A 12,069-nucleotide genomic window follows, 5' to 3' on the forward strand; every position below is an offset into this window, starting at 1 on the left:
TAAAACAGGAGTTTGTTTAATACCCAGTTGAGATCAAAAGGATCTGACGCAGGCCTTTAATGGAGGACCTAACTCTCTGAATAGCTCTCATCCATTACACAGCCCAGATTTCTTTTTATAAGCGACTACACTTTCAGATGTATGCTGTCGACAGAACTAAGCGATCCCACAATCAACAGATCAGATCAAAGCTCTGCAGTCTTGCCACATCCACTCGTGAATGGTGGTGGACCATTAAGCAACGAATGGGAGGAAGAGGAGGCTCCATGAATATCCCCATCCTCAATGAAAGTGGAGACCAGCACGTGAGTGCAAAAGACAAGGCTGAAGTGTTTGCAATCATCTTCGGCCAGAAGTGCAGAGTGGATGATCCATATCGGCCTCCTCCTGAGGTCCCCACCATCACAAAAGCCAGTCTTCAGCCAATTCGATTCACTCCACGTGATATCAAGAAACGGCTGAGTGCACTGGATAGAGCAAAGGCTGTGGGCCCCGACAACATCCCGGCTGTCGTGCTGAAGACTTGTGCTCCAGAACTAGCCGCGCCTCTAGCCAAGCTGTTCCAGTACAGCTACAACACTGGCATCTATCCGACAATGTGGAAAACTGCCCAGGTATATCCTGTCCACAAAAAGCAGGACAAATCTAATCCGGCCAATTACCGCCCCATCAGTCTACTCTCAATCATCAGCAAAGTAATGGAAGATGTCGTCGACAGTGCTATCAAGCAGCACTTAACTCACCAATAACCTGCTCACTGATGCCCAGTTTGGGTTCCACCAGGACCACTCTGCTCCAGACCTCATTACAGCCTTGGTCCAAACATGGACAAAGGAGCTGAATTCCAGAGGTGAGGTCAGAGTGACTGCCCTTGACATCAAAGCAGCATTTGACCAAGTGTGGCATCAAGGAGCCCTAGTAAAACTGAAGTCAGTGGGAATTGGGGGGAAAACTCTCCACTGGCTGGAGTCATACCTAGCACAAAGGAAGATGGTTGTGGTAGTTGGAGGTCAATCATCACAGCCCCACGACATCGCTGCAGGAGTCCCTCAGGGCAGTGTCCTAGGCCCAACCATCTTCAGCTGCTTCATCAATGACCTTCCCTCCATCATAAGGTCAGAAATGGGGATGTTCGCTGATGACTGCACAGTGTTCAATGCCATTCACAACTGCACAGATAATGAAGCAGTCCATGCCCGCATGCAACAAGACCTGGACGACATTCAGGCTTGGGCTGATAAGTGGCAGGTAACATTCGCGCGCCACAATTGCCAGGCAATGACTTATCTCTAACAAGAGAGAGTCTCACCACTGCCCCATGACATTCAATGGCGTAACCATCGCTGAATCCCCCACTATCAACATCCTGGGGGGGTCACCATTGACCAGAAACTTAACTGGACCAGCCACATAAATACTGTGGCAACAAGAGCAGGTCAGAGTCTGGGTATTCTGCGGCGAGTGTCTCACCTTCTGACTCCCCAAAGCCTTTCTGCCATGTACAAGGCACAAGTCAGGAGTGTGATGGAATACTCTCCACTTGCCTGGATGAGTGCAGCTCGACACCATCCAGGACAAAGCAGCCCGTTTGATTGGCACCCTATCCACCACCTTAAACATTCACTCTCTCCACCACCTGTGGAATTCTCTGCCCCAGAGAGCTGTGGAGGCTGGGTCATTGAATATATTTAAGGTGGAGATAGACAGATTTTTGAACGATAAGGGAGTCGAGGGTTATGGGGAGCGGGCAGGGAAGTGGAGTTGAGGCCAAGATCAGATCAGTCATGATCTTATTGAATGGCGGAGCAGGCTCGAGGGGCAAAATGACCGACTCCTCCTATTTCTTATGTTCTTAAACATTCACTCCCTCCACCACCGACGCACTGTGACTGCAGCATGTACCATCTACAAGATGCACTGCAGCAACTCACTAAGGCTTCTTTGGCAGCACCTCCCAAACCCGCGACCTCTACCACCTAGAAGGACAAGGGCAGCAGTCGCATGGGAACACCACCACCTCCAAGTCACACACCATCCTGGCTTGGAAGTATATAGTTGTTCCTTCATCGTCGCTGGGTCAAAATCCTGGAACTCCCTCCCTAACAGCACTGTGGGAGTACCTTCACCACACGAACTGCAGAGGTTCAAGAAGGCGGTTCACCACCACCTTCTCAAGGGCAGCTAGGGATGGGCAATAAATGCAGACCTTGCCAGCGATGCCCACATCCCATGAACGAATAAAAAGAAAAAAAATTGCACAGTGCTCAGTTCTATTTGCAACTCCTCAGATAATGAAGCAGTCCGTGCTCGCATGCAGCAAGACCTAGACAACATTCAGGCTTGGGATGATAAGTGGCAAGTAACATTCGTGCCACGCAAGTGCCAGACAATGACTATCTCCAACAAGAGAGAGTCTCACCACTGCCCCATGACATTCAACAGCGTTACCATCGCCGAATTCCCCACCATCAACATCCTGGGGGTCACCATTGACTAGAAACTTAATTGGACCAGCCACATAAATACTGTGGCAACAAGAGCAGGTCAGAGTCTGGGTATTCTGCGGTGAGTGTCTCACCACCTGACTCCCCAAAGCCTTTCCACCATTTATAAGGCACAAGTCAGCTATTCACAATCTATATCAATGATTTGGATGAGGGGACCAAATGTAATATATCCAAGTTTGCTGATGATACAAAGCTGGGTGGGAATGTAAGTTGTGAGGAGGATGCAAGGAGGCTTCAAGGGGATATAGACAGGCTAAGTGAGTGGGCAAGAAGATGGCAAATGGCATATAATGTGGAGAAATGTGAAGTTATCTACTTTAGTAGGAAAAATAGAAAAGCAGAGTATTTTTTAAATGGCGAGAGATTGGGAAATGATGGTGTTCAGAGGGACCTGGGTGTCCTTGTACATAAATCACTGAAAGTTAACATGCAGGTACAGCAATTAGGAAAGCAAATGGTATGTTGGCCTTTATTACAAGAGGATTTGAGTATAAGAGTAAAGATGTCTTACTGCAATTATATAGGGCCCTGGTGAGACCACACCTGGAGTATTGTGGACAGTTTTGGTCTCCTTACCTAAGGAAGGATATACTTGCCATAGAGGGAGTGCAACAAAGGTTCACCAGACTGGTTCCTGGGATGGGGGGATTGTCCTATGAGGAGAGATTGAGTAGACTAGGCCTATATTCTCTAGAGTTTAGCAGAATGGGAGGTGATCTCATTGAAACATACAAAATTCTTACAGGGCTTGACAGGGTAGATGCAGGGAGAATGTTTCCCCTGGTGGGGAGTCTAGAACCAGGGGTCACAATCTCAGAATAAGGGTTCGGCCATTTAGGACTGAGAGGAGAAATTTTTTCACTGAGGGTGGTGAATCTTTGGAATTCTCTACCCCAGAGGGCTGTGGAGGCTCAGTCGTTGAGTATATTCAAGACAGAGATAGATAGATTTTTTTTTTAAATATTAAGGGAATCAAGGGATATGGGGATAGTGCAGGAAAGTGGAGATGAGGTAGAAGATCAGCCATGATCTTATTGAATGGCGAAGCAGGCTCGAAGGGCAAAATGATCGACTCCTGTTCCTATTTCTTATGTTATGTTAAATAAGGAGTGTGATGGAACACTCTCCACTTGCCTGGATGAGTGCAGCTCCAACAACACTCGAGAAGCTCGACACCATCCAGGACAAAGCAGCCCACTTGATTGGCACCCCGTCCACCACCTTAAACATTCACTCCCTCCACCACCGGTGCACCGTGGCTGCAGTGTGTACCATCTACAAGATGCACTGCAGCAACTCGCCAAGGCTTCTTTAGCAGCACCACCCAAACTCGCGACCTCTTCCACCTAGAAGGACAAGGGCAGTAGGCGCCTGGGGACGCCACCACCTCCAAGTTCCCCTCCAAGTCACACACCATCCTGACTTAAAAATATATCGCCGATCCTTCATCGTCGCTGGGTCAAAATCCCGGAACTCCCTCCCAAACAGCACTGTGGGAGTACCTTCACCACACGGACTGCAGCGGTTCACCACCTTCTCAAGGGCAATTAGGGATGGGCAATAAATGCTGCCTTGCCAGCGACGCCCACTTCGCATGAGCAAATTTTTTAAAAATTGCATCAAAGTTTGGAAATATTGGCATTGCAACCCTATGTTGATGGGGTGAGTTGAATTAAGGTGAGGCACAGACCCGTTCGGCCGAATAGCCTGTTTTTGTGCTGTCGAATTCTGTGTAATTCTACACAACAAATGCCAAAGAACTGTCCCAAGTAAGGAACTTCAGATGCATTTCTAAAAATAGTTTTTCCAGCTAATTTTAATACTTTTAATAAAATGCATATATTACAGTCTAAAGAAAAGTTGAAAAAACAAGCTTTGCACAAAAGACTCTGCTCTCCTCCCGTAGACCCGTTTCTTCCCCGGTTTCAAGTATTTACCCAACGGTCCCTTAAAAGATACTTTAACCGCTTCCTGTGACGAAGGATTCCATTCTCCAGCAACCCTGTGTAAAGAGGTTTCTCCTAACTTCTCTCCTCACTCTTAATGACTATAGTTTAAATTTGTGACCCCAAAATAGCTAGCATTTGTATAGCACCTTTTAATGTAAAAAACATCCCAAGGCACTTAAGAAATAGGTGTAAGGAAAATGGGTGTCAAGTCAGAAAGGAGATATTGGGAGAGGTGATCATAAGCTTGGTGAAAGTGATTTTTAATGGTAGAGAGAGGTGGTGAGGTTTTGATAGCGAGTCCCAGTGAGTAGGATTGAACAGGCTGAACACTTCACCAGTACTGGGCCGAAGGGAGGAGGGGATGTAAAGAGGCTGGAGTCTGAGGAGCGAAGCATTTGGGAGAAGATATAGGGACAGAGGAGATTTCAGAGATGGGGTGAGGAAAGACCATGGAGGGCTTTATAGACTGGGACAAGGATTTTAAATGTGATGTGTTGCTGTAACAATAGCCATGTGGGTTGACAGAATGTGGGGTTTAAAACTCAGCTAAGAGAGCAGGATGTCAGGATTGTGTACGGTCTGCTTTAGCTGAAGAGAAGACGGCGGGAGGGTTGGTGTGGGGATCAGTCTCAAAGCAGTAGAGTGTTTGGCAGAGGCTGTAGTTGATGGCTTTGGTCTTCCCAATGTTCAGCATTACTAATACCCTAACCAGAGGTTCTCTGTTCTGTACGGTCAGCTCATGTCACAGGAATTACTTCAATGCTCTGGTAAATGTTCTTTGTGGGAGTCCTGCCACACACCACTTCAGTCAGTTTGGAGCGGCCACTATCTGGGGCTACAGCTGCCGTCCCAGTCCTTCAGTGCAGGTGGTGTTCTGCTTGGTGGAACCAGTTCCCCAGTCTCTCCTCCCTGTGAAACACCACCATGAAAGTTTCATCCAGTGCCTCGCTGAACTTGCTATACACAGGAAACTTTGTTATATCCGGCACCGACGGGACCGAGCTGTTGCCGATCTATCAAAACTGCCGGACATACAAAGTTAATGTTGAAGCATACGGAGGTTTTCATCTCCGTATCTGACAACAAACACTGTTGCTTAGCAACAGCTTGTAAACAGTCGGCCCGTACCTTGGAAGCGTCTCTGTAGCTTAGCAACAGCTTCAGAGAGACTTTCCAGAGCCCGACTGTTGAAAACAAAGCCACGAGAAGAAAAAAACCTAACAAAACAGCTCCTGATTTCTGCCGGTAGATCGAGGTTTCCGGACATACAACCTCCTGTTTGCTGTAGTTCTTTTGAGTTATGCATTTCAGCATAAAGTTGTTTGTAAGTATAATTAGTGCAGTGACCATATCCAAAGTGCCCATTGCAGACAGTTCTGAACACAGTTTATGCAGACTCGTAATAATTAATTAATTCTGCATACCTATCGGTAAATCTGTTTTGTCAGTATGCAAGGGGCAACTTTTCATATGGTTGTATTTGTTTTGAAGCGGGTTTGTTCACTAATTAGTGCAGCTTCTTTTCACCAACTTGGCAGAATTGGAGAAAGGCAGATGTCTGACTAATACTACAATCTAGGACAAAGGGAAATTTGCAAAAAAAATTGCTGTGCAAGTGACTGGGTAATATACACAACACTCACACGGAGAGAGATTGAGGAATTTCTTGCAGAATGTCTGTGTTTAGCTCATTTAATAAATTACTTGGGTAAATATCCAGGGATTATGTTAGGCCACAGTGAGTTGGTGAGGGAAACTGCTGTTTTATAAAGAAGGTTGGTCATTTGTATACGATTATAAATGAACAAATGGAGACTTTGTAACATCTTTATTTCAAAGGTTTCCAGTTAAACATGCAGCAGTCATTTTTAAAATGACCGATCTGCTCAGACTGATTGTGAATCTGAGAGATGCTGAATGGCTGCAGTGTGCATTTCAGTTTGCTAATTTAGTGCAGTGTTGCTGTTTTCATTCAGACAGTGCCACTGCTGATGGGATCTCTGAATATCAAATACACGTTCTCGGTTTAATCTATAAATTACGTTATAAATGTTACCCATTTCTTGTCACTACATGGAGAATGCTTAATTGTATAATTTTAATGTTTGTCCAACTGTGGTGCGTAATATTTCTGGAATTTCTGTTTGTTTTGATTACTGAATGTTTATAATTGCTGTAATTGGATTCGAGGCGGCAGTGAACTGAATCTGCAGGGACAATCGAGCGTGCTTAACTCGTTGGGCTCTGCACATGTCCAATTTTATTGGGCACAGAGCACAACTGGCTACTTTGTGAATGTTCAGATTCCGCCTTTTCTCCACAGCTTTACATTAGTTCCCCTAATGGGCCTTGTGCCTGTGACCCGGAACCTGGTTCTTCTTTCCTAATTTGTCTTGCAGAATTGTGTGACCGAAGGAATGACCAATGCCCTATTTTAAGTAATTGACACACTGGATTAAAGGTGTTCTCGAGCTGTGCTACACACACGCAATAGGTGGATATTACATGCAGGCTGATTTGTTTCAGGGTAAAACAAACTAATATTTATTTTACAATTACATGAAAATCTGAAGCATTAAAGACTACTGTTGAGTAGAAATATTATGAGCCTAGGCCATGATTCCTTAATTACCCTTTTTAATTACTCTCTTGACTAAATGTAACAGTATTTTCCATTTTAAGAAGTAGTTGTTGCTGCTGCCAAGCTGACTTCAGTAAGTTTGGTTGTCTTTTATCACAATTTGAAATTGAAACGTGAGGAACCTAATGTAACTCAGGCTGGGAATCCTCGAATGAAATCTGCTGAGCTCAGACACTCCATTTTTTAACCTGTTTGTATGTCTGAACCTTCAATCTAGAAAATATAAAATATTTTCTGGAAAAAAAATGCCATTTGCGTGCATGAAATGCTCATTGATGGGGGTTTCCTGAACACAAATTATTACTCCTTTAGGTATTACAGCTCAAATACAAATGATACAATCAGTAATTCATATACACACGTGGGAGGTGTTAGTTTTATTCCTGAGATTCCGATGGATGCATTTGTTCGATCAGAGTACAGGAAATCCTGTTTACAACTGTATAATGCAGTCATTCAAAGCAAGGGTCACCGTCTGCACTTCAGTTATTCTACTGCCATGGGCAAAATTCCCCACATAGACAGGTGTCTACATTAATGATTAACACAATCATTTTGTTTAAAAAAAAAGTCTTACTTGCTGCCCCCCCCCCCCCCCCTCCAAAAAAAAAGTTATCTTGCCATGAGGTTTTTCCCTTTGTCGTTCCCTCTGCTCCTTGCCCCTGATTTCTGGCTTCCTTTAGTATTTGTGATATTAAGTACTTCAACATTTATTATAAAGAAAGAAAGAAAGACTTGCATTTATAGAGCACGTTTCTCAACCTCAGGATGTCCCAAAGCGCTTTACAACCAATAAAGTACTTTTTGAAGTGTAATCACTGTTGTAATGTAGGAAACGCGGCGGCCAATTTGTTCACAGCAAGCTCCCACAAACAGCAATGAGACAAAGGACCAGATCATCGGTTTCAGAGATGTTGGCCAGGACACTCCTGGAGAAATCCCCAGCTCTTCTTTGAATAGTGCCGTGGGATCTTTGTCCATCTCAGAGGACAGACAGGGCCTCAGTTTAACATCTCCTCAGAAAGATGGCACCTCAGACAGTGCAGCACTCCCTCAGTATTGCACTGGGGTGTTAACCTAGATTTTCCGTTCTAGGCTCTGGAGTGGGACTTGACTCTGGCGAGAGCGCCACCCACTAAACTATGGCTGACAGTAATTGAGTACAGAAAAGGTGTTGAAATGCAGACCTCAGTGAGGTCTGATACACAAACATTCCACTAAACTTGCTGTTTAGGGTCACAAGCACAAATTTTTTTTGCTAAAAATGAATTTCCACGGCCAAGTTGAGTATGATCTAGTGGTGACGGAGCTTGGTGCTGGCCTCTGTTAACTTGTTCCTTGGACACAGTGAGGCAGGAATTTCTCGCGGACGGCAGCGCACAGCGGGCAGTATCGATTATTGACCACTTCCACTGCTGCTATGGGATGTGAAATTGTTGGAAGCTTATGTGAATCAAAGACTGATGGCCAAACAGTTGTGGATAACAAATGGCCCATGGCAGACTGTGTGTACATGATGAGCGGTTAAAGTATTGTAGCATTGCCTTTTGGTGTTCTTGGGCAGGTCCTTAGAATGCTGATTCGGGATTGTGTGAGAGACTCTGCAATAAACAAAGATATCCAGCATCAGCTCACAGGACTCAACTGATCAAGTGTTGCAGCTGACCAGAGCCTTTGTTTATGCTCTTTATGGTCAACCAAGCGCACTCCTCTTTCAACTTTAATAAAGTTGCAGTTCATTTTAACTGGTATTTTGTAGCTTGAAGCAGTCGTTTAATTTCATTTTAGGAATTAAAGTGGTGTTCCTTCGTGCAGCTTTAAAAAATGTTCCCCTTTCGCTTCCTCTCTGTGTCAACAGTATAGGTTAAGTGAGAATTAAGGGTAGTATATGTTAACATTGGCGAGAACATCTTTTTCTTTAGTTTGCTAAATTATGAAAAACTAACAATTAGTAAGTTGCGAGATAGCTGGTTATTTGTGTTGAAACTGGTTTAATGTTTCTTTTGCATTTGTCTGAATTATTGGGCACGTCCCTTGCTTTATTTGTCCCAGAAGCACAACATGCACTTCTGTTACCCTTGGGCTCGAAACTTGTTGCTTGTAAACATTTCTTACAATTCACTGTTTTCATGCAATTTGCAAAATCTGCTTAGATATTTTGCATCCGGCAATGTGTTTGAAGCCACGAACTCAGTCTTTGTGGTCTTAAACTGCCCTCAAAACCAGTGATGCAGATGACGCAGAAGGATTATAGTAGTAGACATCAACTTTTTAAAATAAATGTGCATAGTGCAGCTTTTCTGATACATTTGCAGGAAAGCCTGACTGTATCGTGGAGTTACATTGCTAATCCGCTGAGAAATCTGGTCGTCAAGTGCATTAGAAAGCCGGGTTCTCCCAAATAGCTGTTTCCAACTTTGGACTTGAAGATGGAACTTGCTAGTTAAATTGTGAGCACTGTGGTGGGTTCCCTGTTGCTTGTGATCCTCTCTACCCCACCGTTTCGCTCTTCATCTATGTGGAATATATTTTCAACATTTCCTGAAGTGTTAAGTTTCTCTAGTTAATACCTGTCTTGTCAAAACCAGCAGGTACAGACTGTTGGAGTGCCAATGTGCAGTGCTAGGGCACCGAGCAAGGTTTTGGTTTCTACCTCCCCTTCCCCTCCTGCTCAGGGGAGATATATCTATATTCTAGTCCCTACAGTGAGGAGAAATGCCTTAGCGAGTGTTGGACTCCTGGACCAATTTGACCACAGCTGATGTGTGCAGCTTGGGAGGAGGAAATGGAAAGTACATTGTGGCTTATCAAAAACACTGAACTTCTTAACTTGGCCATGCCATCATGGGGAGCTGTTGATCAGAGGCTTGCTACCACATCTGATATTGTTTCCATAAGCATTGATTAGGATGATGAATAATCATTTTAGGCTGAAATAATTGCCATCGGATATAAATTTCTGAGCAGCTAACGTGACCAGAAGGAAACGTGTCTGCACTACAACTTTGCATCAGTATATAACACTTCAATTTACATATTAATTTTATGCCTTTCCAAGGCCACCCCTAAAATACTTGATTGTTGGAACTGCACCTTTTCATTGCCATTGGAAGCCTGTAAATCACGTGGGTTATCCCCAAAGAGCTCCGTCCTTGGAAATGAGCATTTTCACCAAGCAGCCGAATCTAATCCAAATCCTTACAAAGGCCCTTGCATAAAGAGAGAAGCTACTACATGTGTGTGGTGCTCTTGGCAACCATTTGTGTGAATTTGAAGGGCCAGTGTAATTGCCCTTGACCTTGAATGACCTACTTTACGTTCAATGGGATTAGAGCTTAGGTGTGGGTATATATGAGCGCCACCTTGCTGAATAATGACCGTTAATGTAACTTTCCTTCTGTTAACAGACAACAATTGTATTATTCTCTTTCATTTTAGGTTAATTTCCTTTTTCTTCCTTGCAGCAGTTACCCAAGAGGCCAGATAGGCCTCCTTGTCCCAGCCCTCTTGATGCTCTACATCTGTGGTCTCAGTGGGATGGCCCCCTGGTTTTACTTTTTTATAGTTTCTCACTCGCCCAAACATCCAACCAAATGGGGAAGCCTCTATCACCAACATCGAGCCGAGTTCATGAACTCCCAATATCCTTCCACATGAACATGAATCGGTCCTTCCTAATAAATGGCATTAGAAACTAAAGAGTTGCTATCATTTTAATGTCAGGAAAAAATTTAATACAATTTGCACCAGGGTAGTATGTCAAATAGATTTCATAGTGTTTCAAATCTGTAAAGAACTATAGGTGTTTGGGAGAGCTGGAGTTAATGATGTTAACAAACTTTATTTCTTTTGCAGTTGTCCATATCTCCATCGAACAACTGGGGACACAGAAAGAAAGTATCATCTACGTTATTATAAGACTGGTACATGCATCCACGAAACAGATGCTCGTGGGCACTGTGTGAAAAATGGACTTCACTGTGCGTTTGCTCATGGTCCACACGATCTTCGCCCTCCAGTGTATGACATAAGGTACTCTTTGTTTATGTGATGATAATGTGTTTTACATTATTTTCAGACTGCCGCTTAACTCTTCGTGTATCGCTTGTACTATATTTTCCTAACTGTCTCTAGCAGGTGCTGTCCCTCTCTCTGTCTCTCTCTCTCTGTCTCTCTCTCTCTCTTTCTCTCTCTCTCTCTCTCTCTCAATTCAATTCAATTCAATTAAAATGCTTTATTGGCATGAAAGTTTACAGAGAACCATATTGCCAAAGCTTACATAGCAAAAAGGTACAGTTTTCCAACATTCTGTAGGTGTCAATCGATTTGACATTTGTTGGGTACATACAATATTACTTTTAAACAATATTAATTTTAAACAGTCTTTGTACTTCATTTGGTACGTTCAATATTAATTTTAAACAGTCTTAATTTTAAACAGTCCTCAGGTTGTGACATGTTGTTACATATTTGGCCCCAAGGTATGGTCTGTCTCCTTCTCCTAGGACTAATCTCAATTTTGACAGATCATCCAATTCCTTGAAATCTGGGGTTGTTTGGCTTAGCTTGTTGAATAATATGTTTCTTGATGTGTTGAATTTTTCGCATTTTAGGAGGAAATGCATTTCTGTTTCAACCTCGCCAGCCAGACATTGATCGCATATTCTATTCTCTCTAGGCTGCCAGGATTTCTTGTATCTGCCTTTTTCAATTTCCAGTTGGTGGTCGCTTAGTCTGTACCTGGTGAGGGTCTGTCTCTGTTTTGTGTCTCTGATGGTCGTGAGGTAGTCTGCCAGTTTATATTCTCTTTTTAGGGCCCGGTAACATTCTAATCTGCTTTGGCTTTCGGTTATTTTGTTCCAATGTTCCAGGTAGGTTTCTTTGCATTTTTTAATGATTTGGTTCACTCGGATTGGTGTTTGGGCGGCTGTGTTGGTCTGGGGCTGGTCAGGGTCCGGCTGAGTACTTAGTT

The 12,069-nt window shown here is 43.7% G+C and overlaps 1 protein-coding gene across 2 annotated transcripts in view; it reads left to right on the plus strand.

Moving 5' to 3' along the window:
- Positions 1-12,069, plus strand: part of unkl (unk like zinc finger) — a 304,546-nt gene that overhangs the window by 67,018 nt on the left and 225,459 nt on the right. For both annotated transcript variants that reach the window (XM_086000032.1, XM_086000033.1), the window contains exon 3: positions 10,953-11,129. In XM_086000032.1, coding sequence (XP_085856158.1) covers positions 10,953-11,129 — 177 coding nt within the window. The remainder of the gene's footprint in view (positions 1-10,952; positions 11,130-12,069) is intronic.

This window comes from Somniosus microcephalus, chromosome 11 (genome assembly GCF_052327205.1).
Source record: "Somniosus microcephalus isolate GS21.2 chromosome 11, FLI_Smic_1.0, whole genome shotgun sequence".
Classification (NCBI taxonomy): domain Eukaryota; kingdom Metazoa; phylum Chordata; class Chondrichthyes; order Squaliformes; family Somniosidae; genus Somniosus; species Somniosus microcephalus.